The sequence below is a fragment of the Panthera tigris genome, chromosome B3 (genome assembly GCF_018350195.1).
Source record: "Panthera tigris isolate Pti1 chromosome B3, P.tigris_Pti1_mat1.1, whole genome shotgun sequence".
Taxonomy (NCBI): domain Eukaryota; kingdom Metazoa; phylum Chordata; class Mammalia; order Carnivora; family Felidae; genus Panthera; species Panthera tigris.
In genome coordinates this window covers 38,515,589-38,542,008 of record NC_056665.1, presented here as the reverse complement: position 1 = coordinate 38,542,008, position 26,420 = coordinate 38,515,589, and the positions used below count along the sequence as shown (strand labels likewise).

Sequence of the window (26,420 nt, the reverse complement as noted above, 5' to 3'; positions counted from 1 at the left end):
CCAGGAAGGCACACACGCACACCCATTTTTATTAGCCTTCCCTGGGATGGGGGTTTGGCCCAACTCTAAAGTGCAATGTGTGTTTGTAAGTTTGTGCACAAGCCAGGGAGAGGCAAAGCGCCCCGTTTGCATCCAAGTCTCAGTGTGTCCACCGCGCCTTCGCGCCGCTAGCCCGTGGTTTGTGTAACTCGCGTGTGTGTGCGCGCGCGCGCGAGGGGGTGTGCTCGCTCGCATCCGTGCCCGCGGCGCAACGCGGGCTTGAAAGCGGGCCGTGGGCGCTGTCAGGCTCGGGGCGGGGGTGCCGGGGCGAGCGTGGGGCGGGAGCCCGAGCTCGGCCCGCCCCGGGAGCCGGCCCTTCGGAGCCTCGGGCCCTGCAATGGGACGTGTTCTCCTTTAAGAGTTAAGAAACTTGAAACCTTGTTTGCGCAACAATCAGCGCCGCGGAGCCGCCAAAGTGTCTAGACTGGCATATGATGGGAGGCAGCCAATGACTCCGCGGCGCTCCTCCGGGGGCCCTCAGTGTGCGTTTGAGGAGAACAAAAAAGAGAGAGAGCCGAGCGGGGGAGCGAGCGAGGGAGCCGAGCCGAGAGAAAGAGCCGCCGGGCGCTGCCTCGCCAGACCTCGCAGGGACCGCGGGGCCACCGGGAGGCACTTTTTGTGGAGGGGGGAGGGGGACGACCTCTGCAGCCGCGGCGCCCCGGGCGTCCGAGCGCAGCGTGGGGCGGGCTGCGACCTCTGCCTCGGTGGATTGCATTTTTAATTAAGGATTCCCAACAGCTCTTTGGGATTTTTACAGTTTCCACTCATGTGTTGACACCCGCGTTCAGGAGAAACTCGCTCCAAGTGCATCTAGCGCCTGGGACCTGAGACGGAGTTGGCTTTCCGTGCATGCAATTCCAGGATTTTGGTTTTGTTTGGGCTTTCTTTTTTTTTCTTCCCCCCCCCCCCCCCCCCCTTCTTTTGCAGGGAGTAAGAAGGAAGCTGAAGGTATCAACAAGCCGGCCTTTCGGATCCTGCAGGAAAAGCCCATGTAGTTAAGCGTTTGGGTTTTAAAGGCAGGGCTGCCCGGACACATCTGGGGGGTTCGGCGGGAGCGCTTTGTGCTCATGGACCAGTCGCGCAACTTTTGAAGGCTCGCCGGCCCATGCGGGGTCTTTCTGGCGGAGGGCAGCCTGCAGTCCCCCTCCAGCGCCGGGGCTGGAGTTGCTGAGTAGCCCGGCCGCCGGGGTCCATGTAGCCGCTGGCCCGGCGCGGACTGCGGCTCGGCGCGCGCGTGTTCCCCGCCGTCCCGGCCCGGCGAGCTCCCTCATGTTGCAGCCCTGCGGCGCCCCTTCGACGACAGGCTGTGCGCGACCTGCACGGCGCCCGGCGGCGGAGCTTCATGTGGGGCTGCGGCCCGCGCAGCCGGCGCCTCGCTGACGGAACGGACCCCCGGTAACCGGAGACTGCCTCCCCCCCACCCCCGGCGCCAAAGGATATCGTATGTTCAGGTCCAAACGCTCGGGGCTGGTGCGGCGACTTTGGCGAAGTCGTGTGGTCCCCGACCGGGAGGAAGGAGGCGGCGGCGGCGGCGGCGGCGGCGGCGGCGGCGACGAGGATGGGAGCTTGGGCAGCCGAGCTGAGCCGGCCCCGCGGGCACGAGAAGGCGGAGGCTGCGGCCGCTCCGAAGTCCGCCCGGTAGCCCCGCGGCGGCCCCGGGACGCGGTGGGACAGCGAGGCGCCCAGGGCGCGGGGAGGCGCCGGCGCGCAGGGGGCCCCCCGAGGCCCATGTCGGAGCTGGGGGCCGGCGCTGGGGGCTCCCCGCTGGACGTGGCGGAGCCGGGAGGCCCGGGCTGGCTGCCCGAAAGTGACTGCGAGACTGTGACTTGCTGTCTCTTCTCGGAGCGGGACGCCGCGGGCGCGCCGCGGGACGCCGGCGACCCCCTGGCCGGGGCGGCCCTGGAGGCGGCGGGCGGCGGGCGGAGTCGCGAAGCCCGCTCGCGGCTGCTGCTGCTCGAGCAGGAACTCAAGACGGTCACGTACTCGCTGCTGAAGCGGCTCAAGGAGCGTTCGCTGGACACGCTGCTGGAGGCGGTGGAGTCCCGCGGCGGCGTGCCGGGCGGCTGCGTGCTGGTGCCGCGCGCCGACCTCCGCCTGGGCGGCCAGCCTGCGCCGCCGCAGCTGCTGCTCGGCCGCCTCTTCCGCTGGCCCGACCTGCAGCACGCCGTGGAGCTGAAGCCCCTGTGCGGCTGCCACAGCTTCGCCGCCGCCGCCGACGGCCCCACCGTGTGCTGCAACCCCTACCACTTCAGCCGGCTCTGCGGGCCAGGTGAGCGCGCGCGCCGGCCGGGAGCGTTGCGGGGGGGGGGGGTTCCCCTCCCCGCCCCCTTCCGCGGCCCTTCGGTCCGCGACGCCGCGGGCTGGGGGAGCTGGGGCTGCAACCCCGGGTGCCCCTGGTGCGTGGGAGCCCGCGGTGGAAGCGCCTCACCCTGGCGGGACGGCCGGGAAGTGGGTATCGGGGCACACGTGTCAAATGGCACCTTCTTCTTACGGCTCCGACAGACTTAAAAGGCTGTGCATTGGAGTTTTCTCAGTGCAGCCTCAGGGACCTAACTTAACGCTGTAGCTTCATAGACAGTGAAAGAGAAGGGCAGGCCTGACGGAAGCCCAACACAGAGTCGTTCGCCCCCCTCCCGGTTTATCCCAGTCTATTCATACCTAACGCGATACTTTCCTATATCCAGGTGGATACAAGTTGTGAAATGGGGTGTAGAGATCATTCACGGCCAGAGTCACCGGTGTTCATAGATTGTCACACTTGTTCCTTTGTATACGCTGAAGCAAAGCTCCTCTCTCAAAGTGGAGACCACCTTCTTGCCTGACTGTTCCCAGCATCCCTTGGGTGTCAAATATCAGGGCCCGCCATGGTCATCACTGTCAATTCTATGTCCAGTTTTTCTAGAGGGTCCTGGAGGTGTCTGGAGGAGGAGGCGAGAAGGCCAGATATTTTATTTACCTCTGAGAACTGCCTCCCTTCTTTGTTCTCTCCCTGGGATTTCCCACACACACCCACCCCCAGCACTGCTTACCTGAGCAGGCTCTGGGTTCTGGAACAGAGGTGAGGACAGGTGGAGGCTTCTGGCAGGCCAGAAGCTTGCAGTTCCCCTGTTCTGACCTCTGCTCTGCAGGGCTTGCACATTTCGGCCTATAGCATCTTAGGGGTGTATGCATCTTAGGTGGCTTTGGGGGGCCTGTGGGGGTGAGACCTGCTGGAAGAATAAAGGCTCTTGGGCCTGGAAGGGCTCTGAGCTCCTCCAGTCTGTCCCCTCTGGAGAGTCTGCACCCAGCCTGGGGGCACATAGAGGGTCAGATCACAGATCTTCGGATACCTAGTGTGGAAGGGGAGGGTGGGCCCAGGATTTGTCCCAGATGTCTTGTTCGGTGCAGTGTAGTGCCTGGAGGGGAAAGGAATGTGCTTCAGTGGTGGTTCCTGAAGACAGCACTGATGGGGGGTAGGTGGGGAGAGGCAGCATTCATCTGGTTGCCCTGGTCCCCACATGGTCACTCCAGGCCTGATTCAAGGGCTTTGGGCAGTCCCTGACCTGTGACCTGTGGTAGGCTTTCTGTGTCCCTTGTTCCTCTTCCAGACAGCTTCTCCTGGAAGTGGCTTCCTCCCCTCTGCCACCCTGTCTCCTCCCTAACTCTGGGGCCCAGGTCCCCGTTTGTGGTTACCCTGTCCCTCATCATTTTTATTTAGTGGGAGATAATTGGTGGGGCTCACTGTGTGCTTTTTAGCAGGCTCTGGCAGGTATTTTCTCTCTTACCAGGTCAGTTTGCCAGTGACTGTTTGTTGAGCACTTGCTCTGTGCCAGGCACCGTACTGGGTGCTAGAGTGGGAAAAGCGGAAATAGGAGTACGGCCCATCCCCTTAAGAAACATAATCTGGGCAGGGAGATGGGGCAGAGATGGGGGAAGAAGGGCCAGGTCAGTGGGTCTGAACTATCAGAGCGCTGTGGGGTGTGCAGGTAACAGGATCCCCTCCAGGAGCTCCATAGCTCTGTTCGGAGACTACTTTGGAGGATGGGTTGGGGAGGTGGGCATGGAGGAGGAGGGGAGGGCCAGCCGAGAGTCAAGGTGCCAGGCAAGCTCAGGTGTGTGAGCCGGAAGGGATGGCATGGAAATGTTGGAGCAACAGACAGGCCCCCTCCCCCCACCCTGTTTCTACACCTTGGATTAGAAGTCACCTTAGGGGGTGGTTTGAGCCCCACAGACTGCCAGGTACAGGTTGGGGGGCAGTTTTTCCCCTGCAGTGGAAGTTCTTCACCACAGACCTGGTCCTAGGCTCTCTAGTAAGGATAGTTTGACCTTGGGTGAATAACCTCTCCTCACAGTCTCCTTGTGAGTGGAATGGGGGTGGCTCTAGAACACTCTCCACATCTCATTCTAGACTGAGCATTGTTGGCACTTGACTCCCTTTCTCCCTTTCTCCTCCCAAAAGGAGGCACTGGTGCAGGGGCTGTGTCTCCTGCCTGTTTGCCAGCCCTCCCCCTCCTTCCCCCATTCAAGCCACCCTGGGGGCAGTTGGGGGGACCCATGGTCTGGGAAGAGTGTTCAGTAGGCGCCAGGTTGACCCTGTTGCCTCATCCCCTGCCTGGTGGCTTGGGCCGCTGGGACCGAGAACTGGGGAGCCCTTTGCTGCCCACCCCACCCCTGCTGCCTGGCCGCCAGCCTGGCTCCTGAAGCTGGGCGGGTGCATAGCTGGAGCTCAGCCGTGCGCATCCTGATAAGGAGACTGCTCCTTCCAGGGCTCTGGGGGAAGAGGGCTGGGGCACTGGGGCAGACAAGACAGACACACTCATGGATAGCAGGCACATAGCTGGAGAGTATACCGGAATACCCAGCAGGCCAACTGAGGGCACCAGTGCCCACCGGATCCCCACAGGGAGCCCAAGTGACAAGAGGCCCCTTTCTGGGCAGTGCTGACCCCTGCTGCTCAGGGCAAACCCTGCTCCCATCCATCAACTTGTTTGGGACATTGGGGCCAGTTCCCCTTCCCATGGGTAAAGTGAGGAGGTGGACAGAATCCCTAGGGTCTGATATGGGCGGACTCCAGGTGACACAAGCCTGCCTCCCCTGCCCTGCCTTCTCCTCCATGCTTGTCTCAGAAAGTGGGGGTCTTTCCTCTGTGCCCGGCCCTACCCTGCACCTTCGACCCCTTGGGAGTCAGACCCCAGCTCTCCTTCCCTCTTGTGTGTCTTTCTGTCCCGGGAAAAGCCAGTTCGCTGAGCTCGGTGCCTATGTGGACGGAAATGTGGAGAAATACTTTAATCACAGTTTAACCTGTGTTTATACAGCTCCTTTCTCCTGAAAGTATCCATTAACTTTGGAATAAATCTCCTGCTCTTTGCTTCACTACTTTTTTTTTTTTTTTCTGTAATTATATTCAGTAAATTACTATTATCCAAATTGCGCCAGGGAAAGAGACAGAGCGAGAGAGAACTTCTAAACGACTGGAGGAGGCCGCCTAGGAAAACACAGGGTTCCCAGGCCAGGACTATAGGAATTAGAATGGGCTAAAAAGTTTTCCTTTTATTTGGCCTGGCATTATCCCTTTGAAATGAGATCAATTTCAAGTTGGGCTTCCAAGCCCCTGCCCCGCCCCTCTGGCGGCCCCTCGGCCCGCCCGCCCTGCTCCTCGGAGCTCCTCCTTGGAGGTGAGGAAGGGGTGATAATGTGCAGTTTGCCTCTTGCTGGCGCCAGCCGGCCGTGCTGTTTATCTGGCTGCCGGGGGAATCTGGGCAATTAGGCTCAGCCGGCCTTAAAGCGCCAGGAGCTCCTTTTCTGAGGCTCCCGTCCCGGGCTTGAGGTTGAGCCTTCAGGTTCTGGGGGTGGAGGGGAGGGCACTCGGGAGGCCCCCTCCCCACCCACAGCCACCCCCTGCGGAAGGTGGCAACCGGGAGGCCCAGGGAGGCAAGTGGATCCTTTCCTAAGGGAGATGATGGGCTCAAAGGGGGGGTGGGGGTGGAAGGCATTATCCCAAACTGAAACCTTACCAGGCACTGGGAGAGGCTGGGAGCTCTTCTGGCTTTAGAATTAGGGTCCAGATCCCGAAAGGCTAAGTATCACCCCCCTCCACCCACTAGGGGGCTAACCAGAGGCACGTTTGGGCCGAGCTGAGCTGAGCACTAACCTTCTGGTACACTTGGCCCCTGGCTGACTGCTCTTACTTCTGAAGGAAGTTGGAGGAGATTCCTGAAGTTGATGCCTGAGGCTGGATGTCTGAGGGGGCTGGAGTGTCTGATGTCTGTCTGTCTGTCTGTCTCTCTCATGCCCATTGCTTTCAGAGGAGCCTGCAGGGCTCTGGGGGAGGCTCTCCCCTTCAAGTTTAGAGCATCTAAGTTTATTACCGAAAAATCAACACAACTTTGGCACTCACTCATCAGGTAGCTTCTCGGAGGGGAGCGGAGAGAGGGCCTGGAGGCAGCCCACACTTACTCTTCTGTCCTTTTGTCTCGCATACTGAGTAGGCCACCTGAGTTAATGACCTAGGGCTCCACTCTCCCAGATCCGTGGGGCCTGGAAGTGTGGGAGTGAAGCAGAGGGGCCGGTTAAAAGTTACCCAGTACTGTTCATAGCAGCATTATTCCTAAAAGTCAGAAAACAGAAAGAGCCCTAATGTCTATTAGCTGATGAATGGGTAACCAAATGTGGTATATCCATCCAACGGAGTATCATTCGGCCATAAAGAAGAATGCAGCTATTGAACGGATGAGCCTTAAAAGCATTATGCTGGGTGAAAGAAGCCCCCCACAAAGAGCCTCCTACTATGTGAGTCTGTGTGAAATGTCCAGAATAGGCAAACCCACGGGGACTGAGAGTAGATTTGTGGTTGCCCACGGGTTGAGGGCATAGGGACCGACAGCCAACGGGACAGGGCTTCTTTGGGGTGATGAAAATGTCCAGTAATTGTATTGTGGTGGTGGTCTCACAACTCTGAATATACTAAAAAGCACTGAATTCAACACTTTCAAAGAGTGAATCTTAGGGTAGGTGAGCAGAAGAACTCAGGTGTTCAAAAAAGGTAACCGGGTGTTGGTTCCCGCCTGGCCTGGCCCTTTGTTGAGCTGAAGTAAAATAACATCTTGTGCCTTCCTCTGTGGCCTACCTGGCCGGACCTCGGGTGCCCCATCCGTTGAAAGCAGCGGTTGACCTGGGTGACCGCCTGACATTATAAATCCCCGTGTCTCGTGGCGGAGTCTGTGGGCCTTCATACTTTTGAACTTGCCCAGGTTGGAATGTAGCGTTCAGCTTCCAGCCTCTAAAGTTGTTAAACAGTTCTGTGCGAACTGTTCTGCTGGAGCACGTGGGGGCCTGGTCAGGTCCCTCCCCAAAGCTTTGCGGTGCTTCCCTCGCTGGTGAGATGGACGTTCCAAGTTTGTAGATGCGCTTTGTGTCTCATTCACATCAGGACACACCCAGCCTGCGTGTGGCCATGGGTGGCGGCTGTCTCAGGCAGCTCCTTCAAGAGGGGACTTCAGTAGCCCTTCTCCCCTGTATTTTCAGCTTTGGGCTCCAGGTAAGCAGCCCCTGGGTGAACTCCTGGGGTCGATTACAGTGGCTTGACTCCAGCCTCCACGGCCCATTGCTGGCAGGTTTCACTTTCGGGGGACAGATCTGGGAGGGCAGCTGTCCGGAGCACCCCCCCCACCTCCCCACCATGTGTGGCCTGAGCCTTAGCCGATCAGATTTTTGCAAAAGGAGCCCTGACCCAGGAATTGCAGGTCTTCTGCTAAGTGAGTGGGGTGGTGGGAAGGGCATGAGGCTGGGGATCAGGAGACCTGGCTTCTGGTCCCGACTTTGGCTCTACGACCAGTTCAGCGTGTGGCACTGAGGGAGCCGCTCCCACTGTCCAGGCCTCAGTGGTCACTGTACAGTGGGAGCGCCAGCCTCAACTGTCTTTCTTGGTTAAGCTCTAGCCCCGCTTGCGTACTGCTTCGTGTCCTGAAGCAAGGCTGGTCCTCGCTGAGTCTGGTCTCCAGCCCCTCCAAGGCCTGCGCCAGTGGGTGTGACGTGGGTCCTACTGAAGGCAGATAGTTCCCTTCCTCGAGTCTGGCTTGGCATCTCCTTGGGATCACCCCTTTGGCCTTCTAGGTCCTCTTTCTCCACACCTTTGTCTACACGGCCCGAACTTTGCCATTATCCTCGTCACCGTCATGAGGATAATGACTTTAGATGTTTACTGAGCTCTTTCTGTGCCCGTGACGCGCTGGACCTCGCTGGGGTGAGGCGGTGTGATACAGGGTGCCTCTTGTTGCTGCCTGTGTCATTGGGATGTAGAGCCAAGTCGGGCCCGGGCCCAAATTCCAGTTCCATCATGATTGGCTGGGAGACACTGGGCAAGTCAGTCTTCACATCTGTAAAATGGGAATAATAATGGCCATTGTATTTACTTTGGAGAAAGGACAAAATAAGAATAGGTACCCATGAGCATGATTAACCACTCTGTACCTAAGACCCAGAAGAATGAAAGACAATAAACGAAATAGAAAATGCCCTGCATGGAGGAAGAAACAGGGTAGGCATTCAGCGCATGTTTGCTTCTGTCCCCAGTGGCTATTCTGTGATTCACTTTTCCTTCTCTCAAACTCCTGTCCACAAAAGATTCCCTGTTTCTAGACCTCAGAGCCCTCACTTTGTTGAAGTAATTTCAGGCTGGAAATGCTGGGGTGGGGAAGAAGTCAAGCTGCATCGGGTGTACAGAGCAAAAAACAAATGCTCCTACAGCTAATTGTGCCTTATTATCATTGCGAAAAACACTTATTACCCCTTGTGTCATTACTGATACCTGCCTAATAATAGTTATTACCACTTTACTACCACCGAGAGTTTGTTTTAGTTTGCGATTTGATGGTGTTTAGTTTCATTTAGGGAAAATGAAGGGTCATTTCATTCATGCAAATTGTTACTTAGTTTAGCAAATTGTTACTTCCCCTAAAGCAAGAGGCTAAGGAATTCTTCTGAAGACAAAATATATGTTTTCAAGGAGGAGTATTTTGGGCAAATGAAAGGAAACCCAAAGAAAAATACCGTAGACGATAAGGAATCACAGAGGGTCTGAGATGGGAGGCCACGGAGAACTTGTGGGCCACCCCTTCTCTTTACAAAGGGGGAGACTGAGGCTGAGAGCTAGCTGGAAGTGACTGGCTTAAGGTCTCTCATCTAGGTAGCTGGGTTGACTTCCTGGGATCTAGCCAATCTTACCTTCCACCCTGCCCCCAAGAATGTCAGTTGTAATGCAGCTGATCTGGAAGGAGCTTCTGTGTCTCTCATGCTCGGTGCTGATTAGAGTTGCCAAATTTAGCAAATAAAACTAAAGAATGCCTAGTTGAATTTGAGTTTCTGACAGACAGCACGTAATTTTTTAGTGTAAGTATGTCCCAAATCTTGCAAGGGATATACTTATGCTAAAAATTACACCACGTATGTCCAAACTTCAAATTTAACAGAGCTTCCTGTGTTTTATCAGGGAACCGTAGCTCTGACTTGTTACAGTAACAGTTACTGTTTGTGCATGTATTTTTCCAGAATACCAAGAACTGTTTGACATAGTCTTCTTTTGCCCTCCTGGCACACCTGGAAGGTCTTTGTGATTATTGTCCCTGTTTTAGAGCTGAGGAAACAAGTTCAGAGAGGTGAAGCAACTTGCCTGAGGTCACACGGCCAAAGGTGGCAGAGGAGGGATTGAGTCCGGGTCTGTATGCCAAGCCTGTGGCCTCACCTGTTGGGCAGCAGAGGTGGTGGGAAAAGAGGAGAGTTTCCTGGGGGCTGGATTTATTATTTGAGGAAACCGATGATCAAAAGCAGGTCCACCCCCCCCAGGTGTGAACTCCCCCCGCACCCCAGCAGTGACATGTTGTCTCCTGTCTTTCAGAATCACCACCGCCCCCCTATTCTCGGCTGTCTCCTCACGACGAGTACAAGCCACTGGGTAAGTGTGTCCTCCTTCCCACCGGCTCCCTTTCAGTCCAGGGCCCAGCCTCAGTGCTCAGGGGTGTGGAGGGGAGGGGGGAAAGCAGGCCTGGTTGCCTTTGAGATGGGGCGAAGTTTTACAAACACACCTCCAGTCCGGCCAAAGCAGACCCAGGCTCTGCAGCCGGCTATTTACGTCTTGAAATTCCTCGGCTCATCATTAACCTCTCTGTGACCTTTAAACATGGGCCTGTGGGAGATGAATGGGTTTTGACTTAAGCACCTCATTGGAGATGGGTTTGGTATTTCCCTCTTTTCCTCTCTCCCTCCCCCAGCCCTTGGTTGTTCTCCTTTGACTTGTGTTAATTAGCACTATGACAGATAGGTAGAGCATATGAAGTCCCCTTTGAGAGGGGTGGTGTTTTTCCCCCCATTTTAAGCCAGGAAGTTCACCTGGGCAGAAACAACCGTCGGACTGTGCAGAAAATCCGTGTATTGGTGCAGAAAGCCCCTGGCGTGGTCCGACCCCGGCGTGTGCTCCGTGGAGGTGGTAATGTCATTGTAGGCAGGTCCCACTCAGAGTCAGAAGTGTTCTCTGGAAACCCTTGGGGCTAGATGAGCAGCTCGTATTCTGGAGTAGCTGCATGTGGTTTTACAAGTAGCAGTGGCTTGTTTTCTGGCCCTGCTGGGTCCCCCAGAGGAGGATACCAGGGATGGGGTGAGTTCGTTTGGCTTTACTAAGTACCAAGAGAGAAACTTTGCGACCCAGGCAGTTCCCGTGGGAGTCAAGCTTCCAAAGTCCGATAGCACAGCAGTGATGCTCACACATTCCACCAAGTGACCACAAGAAGTGGGTTTTGTTTTGTTTTTGGTAAAGGCCTCTTCCCAGTAGCCTGTGTCAGCATCATCTGGGAGGTCACTTCTAAGTGTCACAGACTCTCAGGCATCCAGGCCAGTTTTCTTTCCAGGCCGCCCCCCACCCCCACCCCGCCTGGTGCAGTCAGAAATGCCCACCGGGTCCCTTCAGGAGTTTGACCTCTTCAGCCTAGGAGGACAGAGCCTGTCCCATGACGGTGTGTGAGTCAGTGGTTTAATGATGGCAACTTCCTCATTGTTTTTCCCCACGGATGGTCATCCCGTGCATGGAGGAGCTTTATTTAGTTTTCTGGGGGAACCGAAGAGGTCATCTGGTGGGACCCTGTCACTTCATAGATGAGGAATCTGGCTGAGGGCTGGAGCAGGCCCTGTAGCTAATGAGCAGCAGGGCTGAGGCAGAAACCCCATTCAGCTCGGCGGTTCCCCATCCCTCCCTCACAGGCCTGTCTCAGCATTTCCCAAGTCAACATAATTGCACTGGTCGCTTAGAAGATCTGTAGATCCATTAGAGGGGGGGAAAACCCTCAAAGGTTCTTAGTAAATGTAGCCCCTCAGTTCGAATGTCGAGGATCATTGCCCCGAGGAATTGCAGGTCAGCCTGTGATAAAGCAGCAAAAATCAGGACACCGCCTGGCCCTGCAGAATGACCATTTGGAAATCAACAGGTGTCCCGGTTATTTTACAAATGGGACAACTGAGGCCCGGAAAAGAGGAAATGACATTTGCTGGTGGTCACATAGCTCAGGAATCTGTAGACTATGGCCTGCCATCTGTTTTTTGTATGTTTCGTGAGCTAAGGATGTTTTGTACTTTTCTTGATGGTTAAAAAAAAAAAAAAAAATCGAAAGAGTAATATTTCCCGACATGTGAAAATTACATGAAATTCAAAGTTTAGCATCCGTGAAAAAAAATCCCGCTGGAATATCACCGTGTTTGCCTGTTTCCATGTTGTCTGTAGCTGCTTCTATGCTATAGTGACACAGTTGAGTAGCTGTAACAGAGATCGTGTGGCTCACAAGGCTTGAAAATGCTATTCGCTCTGGGGCCTTTTGCAGAAGAAGTTGGTGAGCCCTGACTTTTATGACTGATGGTGGAGGTTGGACTCAAACCTGGGGCTCCAGCTTCAAAGCAGGGTCCCTCTCTGGGGCTCGAGCAGTGATCAAGGTTGGGAGTGTTCTTTTTCTCCATCAGCCACTGCAGGGTATCAGATGTCAGGGCCTCTCTAGAAGCAATAAATGGGAGGGTTTGGAAGGATGCAGGATAGGGACTTACTAGCTGTGAAAGGTGGGAACCGTTCCCATGCCTGGGACCCTCACAGAGCTGCCCACGTTGGCTCTACAGTGGCTCCCGCAAGGAATAGGGTCCAGCCTGTGATGTTGCACTTTGGGAACATTAGATCCGAAAAGCAAAACGCTTTTAAGAAGTTCCCACTTGGGCATTGGGGTTATTATTTTTGTTTCCAAGAGATTTTCCATGTGTCCGTAGTTTCCTCCTAACACATTTTAGCAGCAGATAACTTTTTCGTGTCCTGATAAATAGTCCGGGCTATTTTTTGTATTATTTTCTTTTCCTTGCATTGTTGCTTTTTCATAAACAAAAAGTCAGTTCACTTCTAAGCCTCTGTGATCACATGAGACCAAAAAGCAAAATAAAACCCAGAACACCCAGTCAGCATCTGGCAATTGGGAAACAACAACAAAAAAACCCCAAACCACCCCCCCCTCCCTAGAATTGGTTAATGTTTCATCTTCCCGTTCCCCAAACCATGTGGTAAAAGGGAAAAAAAAATCCTACAGGATCGAATGGAATTCTAGCTAGCCAGGGCCTTGGCTAACGGTTTTGGTCCCAGGAATCCCCAGGTTGGTCAGGTGGGACCCACTGAGCCAGACCTGGGTTGAGCTGGGTAAGAAGGTGATGAGCTGTCAACCTCACAGAACGTACCTTTTGACGCCTTCACATGGACAACGCCCCATAGCTGGTCGCAGAGGAAAAAATTTGCCAGTCTGCCTGCCCCCAAAAGGCATCGGCTTGTCAAGGTGGTAGCTTAGTGTCCAAGAGAAAACGTGCCAAAGATTTTCCTTTCCTCATCTCACCGCACTGCAGACAGGGAAAAACAAATAATGCATGCCATACGAAGTACTTAAAACTACTTAAAAAAAAAAAAAAAAGAATGCCTTAAAAAAACCAGTCCAGGCATTGAAAGTTGCTCCGTGAGCAGGTTTGGATGTTAAAGAGTGGAGGAGGGAAGAGCGAGAAAAAAAGTTAATCTGGGAGCAAATGCTTGAGCCCTTAATTAGAGGGGTGTAAGCGGGACAGAGTGAGGATGGCTGGTAACTTGTTAAAACAGAGCTTCCCGAGCTCCAGCGGGAGGAAGGAAGGAAGCAAGGAAGGAAGGAAGCAAGAAGGAACAACTTTAAGAATTTTAATGGTTGTAATTAAGCACAGCAACTATGAATTGTTTAGGGGCTTAATTTAACCTTACCCACAGAGGCTCCAAGTTGCTACTTGCTCAGTCCCCTGAACTTGGGTTATTTCTGTGGTCAGGGCAGTTGAAACTTTTTCAGGTGTGAGGGCTGCAGCAGTCAGCATTTTCCAGGGAAGTTCCAGGGCCGGCTGGCCTGGTCTCGCGTGATCGCGGGACGAAGTTACAGAGTGGCATCAGGAACCTGAGAGGGACACGTCGCCCTTTGCAAGCACTTGCGTGTGCACATGCACACGTACACACACAGATGCGTGAGAAGAAAAGAGAGGAGCGCCCCGCAGCCAACTAAGTTGTCTTTTTGTTTCTTCCGTAGATCTATCTGATTCCACATTGTCTTACACTGAAACGGAGGCCACCAACTCCCTCATCACCGCCCCGGGTGAATTCTCAGGTTGGCATTTCTGTCCTTGCACGTTGCTGTTGTGTTGAACTTCACAGAAAGGGGACAGGTTGGGGGCGGGGCTTGATGGAGGCCTTTTTGATTTCCTTCCTCCTTTTCTTTTCCCCTTTCCTCCCACCTCTTGGATAGGAAGACTGTCCCTGTCTTTATCCTTGGCGTCCTTGGGGTTAACGACAATCTGTACGAATGAGCTCTAAAGACGGTCACTTTGAAAGTGCCTGTTGGTCCACATGTTCATCAGTGGACTCCACCTTGTCTCATGGAAACAGGGAAAGCCTAGCACAACCCTCTATCCCTCATTTTAGCAGGGGAACCTCTTTTCTCAGCTGCCAAGAGGCCCCAGAGTGGATGTGTTTGTATATATTTATCTTTGTGGGTTTCTCCTCCTGTCCACACCTCTGGGGAAGGACAGATGTGGAGGGTCAGAAGAGTGGAGGTCGTGTGGGTAGAACAAGCTTGGACAGAGGGTCTGGCAAATGAGGAGTTTGCCAAAGGTTGGTAGCTTCCATGTCTCTCCCTGAGCAGTGGATGCTGGGCTAGGAAGCAGAGAGAACCCCAGTTTGGAGTCTCCCAATCCCCTGCAATTAAGAGTTGGCCACAGGGAGCCTCACATTCCTGGGCCTACCTAAACCAACCCTTCCTTAGGAGATCAGAGGTTGGTGGTGCACCGGGGGCATCGAGGGCCAGGAGGGACTCTGGTCCTGAGGTCTGTGGGACCCTTTGAGAACATGATGGATGGGTGTGCCGTGAAGACAGCTGGGGCTTGTGGCCTGGATCTGTGCTGTGTGGTGTGACAGCCACTCAGGCTGGAGCTGCCTCCCGAGTGGGCATGGCTGGGTCTCCACATGAAGGCCTCTGTCTGTCTGCATCTTCCCTTCCCCTGCCCCACGCCCATGTCATGATAGCAATAGCCGCGACCATAGCTGTTTAGTGTTTCCTCTGCACGGGCCCCTTTTTCATGCATCAGCTCAGAACAGCAGTAAAGGACTCGCTCAGGGTCACATAGTAGCAGAACCACTCGCCACTGTGCTTATAACCACTGCTCTGTCCCCCCTTTCCTGCAAGGGCTGACTGTATCCCCAATGCCTCCATTCCTTCACGTGAAGATCTGTCTTTCTTGCCACCCCCTCCCCATGACTCTAAGGGTGACACGATGCTGGCTGTGCATGGCTGCCTGGCCTTTTCCCGTGTCTGAGCCCCTCTTCATTCATTCCGTATTCCATCACAACCATGGAGGTCGCAAGAGTATGTCTGTTTCAAAGATAGGAAAACTAGAAGCTGAAGCAAGAAGTGACTTGCCCCGGGGTCACATAGTGGGGCTTAGCTGGTACTGAGGTCCAGGGCTTCGGGGTCCTCCCTGCCTTCTGGTCTCTGGTGGCCCCCTCTAATCGGAGGTTTCCTCTGTGCCTTTTGGCCCCTCCTTGGTTGCAGTGTTTTTCCCTGAAAGACCTTACTGGACGAATGTAAGAAGTTAATATTTCACTCCATTCTTTTCTCTCCTTTGCCTATGTAGAAGGAAGCCACATATAATTTTGAAGCAAGAGGCTTAACGGTATTTCTGAATGCATGATTCTGTGCCTTTGCCAGCCCTCAGGATGTGTTTAATTTAGGTGATTGCATTGGGGTAGGTTGGATGGATGGGTAATTTTTTGACATCCCCCCCCAACCCCCATCCCCCCAGTTAATGGTGGAAATTCTCATTTGCGGGGGTGCTGCAGAGTTCTGCAGTACGTTTGCAGATATAGTCTCTCTTTTTAAAAAAAAAAATTTTAATGTTTATTTAGTTTTGAGAGAGAGAGAGAGAAAAAAAATGAATGAGTGGGGGAGGGGCAGAGAGCGAGGGAGACATAGAATCCGAAGCAGGCTCCAGGCTCTGAGCTGTCAGCACAGAGCCCGATGCGGGACTTAAGCCCATGAGCCGTGAGGTCATGACCTGAGCTGAAGTCGGAAGCTCAACCTACTGAGCCACCCAGGCGCCCCAGTCTCTTTTGATCTATATCATCCCGGTGCTGATCTGGTGTGTGGCTCAGGCAGGAGGGAGCGGACCCCAGAGCACTTAGGGAAACCAGGAGAGAGCGCCCTCTAGAGGGACGTCTCTGGGAACCCTGGGGTCGATAGGTTTGGCTGCCTCTAGGGCCCAGGGGCCCTGTGTTTGGGATTACTGCCCAGTCATCCCAGAGCGGTGTGTGGTAATGGCCAGTGAGGAGGCCCCTGCTGTTCTTAACTGTGGACGAGGACTACTTGGTTCTCATGAGAAAATCGGGGGGGAGGGGCATCCAGTGACTTGGAATTCTGAAGGGCTAGGGGAGCTGGGGAGGAAGTTTGGGATTGGCACTGAGGGGATCAAATGGGATCTGGCGGGCTTTGGTCTGAGATCTGGGTTGTCTCAGTAGGCAAGTGGAACCTTCCCCACGTGGTCACCCAGGCCCCTTCCAGGGACTTAATGCATCTCCTCCCACACCGGGGGCTCCCTGTTCAGCTTTTCCAGCTTACTCGTGCTCTGGGAATCTGAGGACCAACGGGCAGTACGTTGGCACTGCCCCTGCCTCCTGGGAGCTCATAGGCTTGGGGCTGGAGTAGCTGTCACACTGGAGGACAGGCTCCGGGAGGGAGGCCCCGCAGGGTGAGGAGAAGGCCCAGAAGGGTGACAGGTCTCAGTGGATGAAGGTAGGAGTCGTCCATCTGGCTAGGATGTAATGCAGGGTTGTGCCTGGCAGGGTGGGAAGTGAGGTCAGAAAGATGATGGGCAGAATGTGTTGGGCCAGGCCAGGGTGTTTGATGGTCAAGGACAGATAATCATGCTGCCGCTGTTGTTGTCAACAGTTGACAGTTCTTGGCACTCACTACTGAGCACTTTGCGAAGAGCTGGTCATTCTCCATCTCGTTGACTCCTTACCACGAGCCAGTGAGACAGATGTGATTCCCCCTGTTTTATGGGTGAGGAAACTGAGGCTCATTGCTTGGGCAGGCTGCCCAAATTCCTGAATTGTGAGTGGCAGGCTTGGACTGGGACTGCCCAGCCCTCCAGCCCCGAGGGTCCTGCCTGGCATTCCGCAGCTATCGTTCCCATCCCCTTCCCTGAGGCACACCCTGGTGGGGCCTGGGGACAGGGTAGAGCCTTGGGACAGTCCATCCCTGTTTAAGAACTGAGGATGGGGGTGCGGGGCTGGCGAGAGGTGTAGGGCTTTGTGCTTATCCTTGTCATCACTGGGCAAACCCTGCAGACCACCCAGAGGCCACACCGGCCAGCCGCCTCAGCCCCCTCTGCCTCCCGGAGTCCTGAGGGGCAGCTGTTCCTGAGAGCCTGGCCCCTTTCTTGAGCAGGGTCTGCAGCCCTGCTTGTCGGCCTTGTTCAGTGTCAATCCCAGCGCCTGGCTTGGAGCATTCTATTTTGATCCAGCTCCAAGGTCTCGGCTTCACTTTCCTGTTCTGTGGTTGAGGCCACTTTAGGGGGATGGTGGGCATTTAGAGGCGCAGTCATAGCCGGGGCAGGTGAGGGCATGTGGGTGGCCGGGCGGGGGCGCGGGCAGCAGGACAGGAGGCTGTCTTGTGTCAGCTCTCTGCTGAGTGGTTGACAGGACACCCTCATCTGATCTGTTTATCAGCTCCACATTTAGATGCATGATCCCTGCTACACAGATGAGAACCCTGAAGCTCAGGAGGGACAGTGACTCCACCAAGATTACTCAGTGAGGGGCAGAATGCACAGCTTCCACTAGATCTAAAGACCCTGACACCCAGAGTCTTGACAACCTAGGAGTTCCTTTTGGGGTGCCTTCAAAAGCTTGATGCTCTGGATTCCTTCCCTAACTCAGGGCCTGGGACGCTGTCCCCTGACTATCTAAAGCCCCCTCAGGCCATCCTTTTCCCCTCCATGACACCTCTACCTTTCTCCCATTCCCTTGATTTCAGTTTAGTTTAGGGAGCAAAACAAGATTAGCTAGTTAAATTCACACTGAAGTGTGAGTGGCTGGTAGGCAACCCTTCTTGGCAACTTGAAAGTAGAATATGCTATAATTCAAAGAATCGTAGGATGAAGGGCCACATAGGCATGGTCATTCTGAGGAGGGATGAGTGAGGAGGGCAGGATTCTCTTAGCTCTTGGCTGCCCTAGGCTAGAAGAACAGAAAGAGCATACATAACACAAGGAGCATTATGCCCTGGGTGGGAAAGAGCAGCCAGACCAGGCTCCGTGCTGGGTGCGGAGTGAGCTTTGGGCCAAACGTTTAATGAGGGCCTGAAGTGCTGTGTTGCTTTAGAAGCCAGGCCTGCCCCATTCCAATGCTGTGGGGCTGGAGGGGTGCAGCCCTGGGCCAGCTTCAGGAACCAGTGACTCCCCTCTGGTAGCCTATTCTAGTGCCTATCAGATAGCTATTCAAGTGCCTTTAGTAAGTACCTATGGTATACAAGATGTGGTATAAGCTGCCAGTCACAGGGCTGTCCCATTGCCCGACTTTGGATGTGTGTACGGTCAGTCCTCAGAGCATGCTGTTTCTTTAGAGCTGTGCCGATGAGGGCGAGCCCCTCACTTTAAAGAGGGAAAAGCCCAGGGAAGGAAGGGAGCTACACAGGACCACGTGGTGGGGGGGGGGGGCGGGGGGGGGAGCTCAGCTGCGTGTATCTTTCCTCCATCAACCAGACTGTAAGCTTCTCGAGGGCACAATTCATTCTCTAGGATTCTTGCATTCTGTAGATTGACAGAGTTTGGGAACAGAGACTCAGAGAGGTTAGGAGAGTGGCTGAGGGCCACACAGCGAGCATAAGCAAGTAGAGCCAGGTTACAACCTAGGGGGGTCCATGCTGCCCAAACACCTGCCTCCTTTCCTCTCAGTGGTCTCTGAAGAGGTACCCTCTGGGGTTGGCGCTGTCTGATGTTCATCATTGGTGGCTCCGGAAGTTGGGAGAGGAGCATGTTGGTGTGGTATTGTTTCCTGCTGCTTCCTGATTCTAGGTTCCAAGATGCTCTCCTCAGACACCCCCATCCACCACAGACCCTAGAGCCCCTTGTTCTCCAGGGTGCTCAGTTCAGTTCACTCCATGTGTGCTGAGCTTCTCTAGCAAAGTGGCTGAAGAGCATGGGCTGTGCACCGTTGGACCCTGGGTTCCAGTCCCAGCTGTGCCCTTTCCTAGTTGTGGGGCTTTGGGACAGCCACTTAGCCACTATGAGATGATGCCCGTGAATCGGCCAAGGCTTGGCACACGGCATATGGTAGGTGTGGCCATTACAGCGTGGCAGGCACTGTGATTAAGGCTGGGAGCTCAGAAGATAAAAATTACATTATCTCTATCCTCATGGTACTCACAATCAGGGGAAGACGCAGTAATAATGAGGAGGGGTGTAACAGGCCGTCCAGAGGAAGAAGAGATTAGGGATGGACGCTTGGTGTGGTGAGAAGGCAGCCCAGGAGGACTTCCTGGAAGAGGTGATGTCCAAGTTGGGTTTTATGGGATGAATAGGAGCCTACAAAAGAGACAAGTTTGGGGGGGTGGGTAGATGCGTTCCAGGTAGAAGACATAGCAGGTGCCAAGGTCTGGAGGTGAGAAAACAGCCTGATGCTGAAAAAGCAAAGGGATTTAGAGGGGCTAGCAAGCAAAGCACCTGGTGTTGGCAGGAGATAAGGCAGGGGGAAGCCAAGTCCTGTTAAAAACTTTTTACTATAATACACAGAGTGCACAGGTAAGTGTCCGGCCCAGCCAGTTTTTATAAACCGATCGCACCCGGGTGACAGGCAGAGCCCGGAAAACATTGCAGGCACATGACAGTGTTCGTTGCCTGTAGGTCTAGGTGCTGTGTGCCGAGTGGTTTAGGAGGAAGCACTGGAGGGCAGAGGGGTAAAGTTTTAGCTGCAAGAGGGCTTTCGCTTGGCTTTGGAGAGCAGGAAGGAAGTCTTACCTGGAGTTCAAGGCAGACGGTGCCATGGCACATTTAGACTTGAACCCAGATTGGTGCCCACAAGTTAAGAGCTGGCTTTTGGGGGTGGTCCACCCTTGCTCTGTCCATCCCCCTGGGTCAGGCTCTGGCCTGGTGGTGGTGGACCTGGATGGATGCTGGGTTCCTGGGCCAGGACCAGCTTGTCATCTCCAATTCAAGACAGCCCCAGACTCCTTGACTTCTCTCAGGGCAGCAGTTGAGGAGAAGGACCAGTTGCCTCTGGTTCCAACATTGGCAGCATTTGGAACTTGCATCAAGCATGTTTGACTGTTTTTTTCAGTTTTGACCAACCAGAGCAGGGGAAAAGCCTTTTTCTCTCCTTAAAAACTCCTGGGATGTCACAAAAGGACCCATTCTTCCTAGGCTGGTTGTCTGAGGCTGGAATGGAGATAGTGAGGGGTGAAAGGCAGCAGTGACAGAGGTGTCTGTTCACCAAGAAGACAACAGGGTATAGACAGCATCCTGGGAGGACCAGGTGTTTGTGGAGGGGTCTGGTCATCCTGGCTTGGCAGGAAGCACTGTAGGATGGAGGGCAGCACACTGGAGTGGCTTCCGGGCTTGGTTTTGGCCTTTACCCTGTGGCATGACTTCAGGCAAGCACTTTACCTCTCCAGTCTCAGTTTGTTCAGCTGTATATTGGGCCATTAGGCCACTGATCTCAGGGCCTCCTCAGTAATGGTGTGTTCCAGGCAGAGGGTACCAGATCCTGGGCCTCGAGGGGTTGTGCAGGGAGCTGGGGCTTCTGGCCTGGTAGGATCTTAGCTCTCATCATTGTCCCAAAGCAAAACTATGCCTGGGACAAAGCCATGCAGAGGGAGGGGATCAGTGTCCTGTATCCCTCACCCCCTGGAGCACTAAAGCTTGGAGTGGGGGTACCCTTGACTGATGAAGAATCCAAGGCCCAGAGAAGGCAACTGAGTCACCGGAAATCACACAGCTTTTATACTCATTGGGGTCCCTGACAAAGGACCCCAGGGCCGGTGTGTTTCCTGATGGTAGGCTTTGGGATGACGTCAATGTTTTGAACATTTATTAGGAACCTACTGCATGCCAGTGGCAGGTGATATAAAGTGAAGAAAGCCTGGCCCTTCCCCTTTAGGAGCAATTGGTCTAGAAGGAGAGATGGACCGCAAGCAAAGAATGGTGAATGATTGCTGGTGCTCAGTGCTGGGGAAATATGGGCAAGGCTTAGCACCAGCACAGAGACAAGAGCTGGGGACTCTGTTGGGGTGGGAATGGGGTATGCAGGGAAAGCTTCAAGGAGAGAGTGATTCTGGGTTGGGTTTTGTAGGATGACTAGGAGTTCACCAAGAAGACAACAGGGTATAGACAGAATGTTGGAAACGAGGGACGGCTTATGCAGGAGCAGGGAGGTATATAATAGCACCATGTGTTCTGAATGTGTTTGTGGCCAGAAGGTTAATATGTGTGAGATGGGGGAATAGGGAAAGATGAATCCATCGAGATTGTCCTGAATCTGGAGGAACGGATTAGAGCAGAAGGCTTGTGGTCACTGGGGCCAGAGGACTCTGGAATATACTTGGTCCTGAAGGGGCTCTGGACCTTGTCTGGCATCCAGTACAGGGACTAGCCCATAGCTGGAGGTCGCTGTGGGATGGATGAAGGGATGAATGAATGATTTTTTCTTGCCCAGGACCAAGAGACCCAGAGTGAGAGAGAACACATAAGATCGTAGCACATATTCAAGAATCACGGGTAATCCCGAGGTCTGTGCCAGGCACCTTGTAAGTGCCATGCATATATTCACTCATGGAATCCTCCCGACAGCTCTGTGAGGTAGTTACTTTTATTAGCCAGAAATAACTGAGGCTCAGAGAGGTTAAGAAACCTACCCAAGGTCACCCAGCTAGAAAACTAGAACTGGGATTAGAACCCAGGCAGTCTGGCCCCTGTCGGGTTCCCCAGTCTCTGGCACAGGGCCCTTCCTGCCCCCTGAAAGATACAGGACTGACATGGTTGTTCCTCTGGCGCTTCTGTGGCCCTGGGTACCCCCCAGATTTGACAGGAACAACTGTCACCAGGCCCCAGAGAGGAGCTCTGCTCATCAGATGGTTGCTGGATGAGTAAATGAACGACCACTGGGATGGCAGGTGGGCAGGTTTCCGAGGGGGGGTTGCTGGGCCCAGGGGGCGTCCTGTTCCTGCCCAGGGTGCTTTGGCTCGAGACGGAGGCAGCCACTGCCTACCCTTCACTACACCTCAGGCGGCCCACATCTCCGGGAGAACCAGCAGGTTTTCCGAGGAGACCTGAAATTCCAGAAAATGCAGTTGGTTGCTTCCAGCCTAATCACAACCATCTGTCTGCCGGGCTCGGTGACTCGCCCTCCTCCTGTCCTCGCTGGCACGCTTTCCCTGGGCGTCTGTAACAATCGGGAGCCGCACTCGAAAGTTTCCTTGTCAGGGTAGAGCGGCTGTTGCCAAGAGCTCCTTCTTTGATGCAGAAAATATATCCTGAAGGTACTTTGTCAGATGTTTTTATATTAAACATTCTCCCTCCGTGCCCCTTGGCCGCCAAGGGAAGCAGAGATACATCACTTTTCCAGTTGCCCTTTGTGGAAAGAATTCCTGGTGTTTATGGGCCCTTTCCCCTTGCCACCCCTGGCAGGGCCGGGCACCCCTCGGCCAGAGAGGGGAAGGCCTTGGGGGGTGGCACCCCTGCAAAGCAGGGGTGCCCTGGCCTGAGGGAGGGACACTACCCTTACCCTGTGGTAGAAGCTTCTGGGTTGGGAAAAACAGAGGTCTCATGTCTGGAGCAGACATCAAAGCCACTGCCCCAGACTGCAAGGTGAATCATTGCCAGGACTTCAATTGATCTTTAAAAAGAGAGGTGGGAGCTCAGAGATAGGAGCCTGAAAACCATTTTAATCACTCCGAGTTGTCCAGGGTTGTGCCAGCACGGGACAGAGCTGGGAGAAACTGGGCTGTTAGGCCTTCTGTGCCAGGTGGGGGAGAAGGTGGGGAGGCGGGCTCCGGCACCCAGCCTAGAATGGGGGGTGTGGGCAGCGAGGGGCAGAGTGCACCTTCTGGCTCTGGCCCCCTCCTCTCGGGCTGAATGGGCTTAAATATGGCACCAGAGGCACCTCTGGAGACAGGCTGGCTGCATCTGCCCATCAGGATGTGTGTGCCCCGGGAAGTCCCAGGCTATGTCTCTCCCCACCCCTCTGCCTGTCTCTGCTCCCCTCCCTGGGTCCTCTCATCCTCTGCCTTATATCCGACACTGAGGGGATATGCTCCCCAGGTGACCTGTGGGCTCCCAGCCTTGCACTTGGCAGCTGTGTGGTCTTTTGCAAACCACACATTCTCTCTGGGCCTCGGGTCCTGCCCTGCTGGGCTGAGGGATGGGGGGAACGGGTCATGGGTCACTCCCACCTGCCGCCACAGCTGCAGGAGAAGAGAGGACACTTTACAAAACAAGGACTCCAGGCTGCTCTCAGGGGGCAGATGCTGGGAATGGGGTTTGTGGGGCAGGGCCTGGGTCTTCCCCACCTAGTGCCCAGCTCAGGGCCCAGAGTGCAGTAGATACTGGCATGGTGTCTGTGATTCACAGAAGGCCCCCCCGCCCCCCCTCCAGAGGGCTTAAAACAGAGCAGCTTTCACAGGGATGCCATGCCCTCTCCACACCCCTGGACTCTCTCAGCTCGTGTGGTCTGTCTCAGGCTCAAGGAAACCCTGGTATGGACTGGGGGATCCCTGCCTCTGGAGCCTCCATTGCTGTTTGACCAGAGAGAGGAACCAAGAATGGCAGAGAGGGCCCATCTCCTCCTACCTGGCTGCCCAGCTGTGTCTTAGCTGCCTGCCCTCTTCCTCACAGGACAAAGGCCAGAGAGAGCCCCAAGGGCTTCCTTGGAGTCTAACAGTAGTGCTGAACCTGGCCTGGGGGCCAGGAGACCCGGGTCCCGGTTCTGGCTTTGTCCCACCTGTCTTGGTCTCAAACTGCTTCCATTCAGCCTCTCCCTCTGTAAAATGGGCCAGTAGGTCTAACCCATTGGTTCTCAGTTCTCTTTGCACATTAGACTTCCCTCTTCCCTGAAGAGTTTTTAAAAAGCTCAGACCCCATTCCAGAAATGGTTGGGGAGGGACTGGGCATCAGGATTTTTAAAAATTCCCCAGGCGATTCTAATATGCAGCCAGGGCTAAGAACCCAGATCTGGCCATCTCCTCCTCAAGGCGGAGCGTTTTCTATAGTGGGGCCCCCAGCCTGTGCTTGATCACTTCTGGGGATTGAGTGCACATGGCATCTCAAAACTGCCTTAAAACAGGTATCATAACTTCCAGTTTTCAAGGGAGAAAACTGAGTGTGGGAGGTGGTTAAACTTGACTTGCTCAAAGCCACTCAGCTAAAGGTGAGCGTCTGATCAGCAATTCCGTGAGGTTGGTGTAGTTTTCATCTTCTGCAGCGAGGTGGGTTCTCTGATGGCTCAAGAAAGTCGCTGCCCTCCTTGTTGCCCGGACGCCTCCCTTGATCTAAATAGCCTTACCAAAAAGTGAAATGAGCCGGTCACCTCTGCCCAAGCCTGCTTCTGGACCTTGAGGTATGGTGTGGAGTGAGGCGTATAGATGACCGGATGCTCAGGGACCCAGCAGGGCAGGGGTGGAAAGCCCAGGCTTGGGGGCCAGACAGACCTCCCTCTTGCAGCCTTAGTTCACTTCTGACAAGTGGGTTTGGCAACATCTCATGGATGCCCTGGAGATGCCATACGTATGGTGCCTGGTGTGCATTTGATTTTCTGTGAATGTGAGGAAGTGAATTGGTGACCAAGTATTAGCATGCTGGGTGGGATTGCATGAAGGAGAAGGTACCCAAGGCAGGGCCTTCTCAGGAAACTTAGAATCTAATTAGAAAGATTGGGGGGAAAAATCACTTCCTAGAGAAGCAGGGTAAATGCTGTTTCCCAAGGAAAGAGTGTGGGCTGGGAGACAGCAGCTACCCAGGGAGGCTGCAGGGGATGCGGGGAGCAGAGCTGGGGCCAAGGTCAGATGGAGGGTTTCACCAGGCCACAGGGGAAAGGGCACCCCAGGCCCTGGTTGCTGCTGGGCAAAGGCAAGGCGATGTGAAGATGCTTCTCTGAGAATGGGCATATAATCCTGGCAGGGCAGAAGGAAGTGAGGTCCATGGGAAGGCCTTGAATGCCACTTCAGGGACGGCCGGACTTTGCTCTGTGGAGGGCCATCGCTGGGTGCCCCAGAAATACTTTTGACTGATGGACGGATCAACCGTATCCTTAGAGGATGGGTTTGTATGGCTCAAGAGAGTAGGGTTTTGTTTGTTTAATGTAATCTTTTTATTGCTGTGTACTATGTGTGTAGAAAAAGCACACATATCCCAAGTGAACGGTTTTTCCAAACTGAGCGTATTTGTTATTTGTGTTACTGTTGCCCCGATCAAGAAACATAATGTGACCTCAAAAGCTCTCTCTCGTGTGCGTTTCCCACCGCCTCCCGCCCCCCTCTCTGCACGGGTAGCTGAGCTCTGTTCTGACTTGGGATACCGGAGGCTAGTTTTCCTGTTTCTGAAGCTGGCACAAATGGAAAACCTATACCGTGGGCTCTTCTCTTTTTCTTTTCTTTTCTTTTTTTTTTTTTTTTAAATGGAGATACAGTTGACATGCAATCTTGTATTCGTTTTAGGTGTACAGCATAATGATTTGACGTATGTATAGATTACAAAACTAGTGCTGCCTAAGTTCAGTAAACGTTCGTAACCACATAGTGACGTTTTGTTTTTTCTCGTGATGGTTACTTTTAAGGTCTATTCCCTTAGCAACTCTCAAATGTGCAAGATAGCCCTGTTAACAGTAGTCACCCCGTTACACATTACACCCCCAGGAATGTTTATCTCATGACTGGAATTTTGTTCTTTTTGACCACCAGTCACCCATTTCCTCCACCAGTCGCAGAATGTTCAGGAGGCTCACCTGGCCTGTTGTGAACACCTGTGATGGCTCACTCACTGCTGGAGAGGATTCCATGGGTACACACCATGGTTCCCCTAGGCTAACGTACCCATCTGACTACTGATGGCCACTTGGGCACAGCTCCCAGTTGGGGGCTCCTACCTGTGAGGTGACAGTAAGTATTCTTGGATAGGCCTTTCTGTGGACGTAAGGACATCTAGCCGGGAGTTGAGTCACTGGGCCGCGCATTAAATGTGTGGTCAGCTTTATTCCAGGCCCTGCCAGGCTCTTGTCCTGAGACCACGGTGTTCAGTCAGAAATGCTCCTGGGATGAACTCTTGGTTCATCCCACCCATTTTACAGATGAGACCGGAGGAGGGCAGTGCCCGTCCTTGGCCCCACGGCTCCCCAGTGGTCACCTAGCCCGCCTCCCCGCTTCACCCCCGAGGTAGGATTTTAGCCCCATGTCCTTTCCGAAGGCCCTGGGCAGTGCACGCTGGGAAAAACAAAAAGGAGAAAAGAGCGAAAGGAAACCAAACATTGGAAAAGAAGTGTGTTTCCAATAAACTGGGCCTTTCACCGGTAGCCAAACTATTACATTCCTGTACCCTGGGAGCAGCCGACCGGGTTTGCCGCTCTGGGCTGTAAATCTTGCCGGGCGTTGCGTTGGGACTCTCGAGTCACTCCCGGGGACACACAGACAGGCAGTGTCCTTTGGGGCCTTGGATCCGAGGACGCCGGGGTGACATGTGGTTGTTTGGGCGGGCTGGCTCTGCCCCAGTGGGGCCCCTGACAACAGGGCAGCCTGGCCCTTCTGAGGGAGCAGTGTGTGAGTTACCGTAAGAGATTTTCTCTGCCCGCCCGCCCC

General features: G+C 54.3%; 1 protein-coding gene across 1 annotated transcript in view; it reads left to right on the top strand.

Annotated features, from left to right (window-relative positions):
* Positions 1 to 230: 230 nt before the first annotated feature.
* SMAD6 (SMAD family member 6) overlaps positions 231 to 26,420 on the top strand; it is a 75,539-nt gene continuing 49,349 nt past the window's right edge. Inside the window, exons 1-3 of the mRNA XM_042988580.1 lie at positions 231 to 2,308; positions 9,911 to 9,967; positions 13,620 to 13,697. Of these exons, the coding sequence (XP_042844514.1) occupies positions 1,483 to 2,308; positions 9,911 to 9,967; positions 13,620 to 13,697 (961 nt within the window). The 5' untranslated portion in view covers positions 231 to 1,482. The remainder of the gene's footprint in view (positions 2,309 to 9,910; positions 9,968 to 13,619; positions 13,698 to 26,420) is intronic.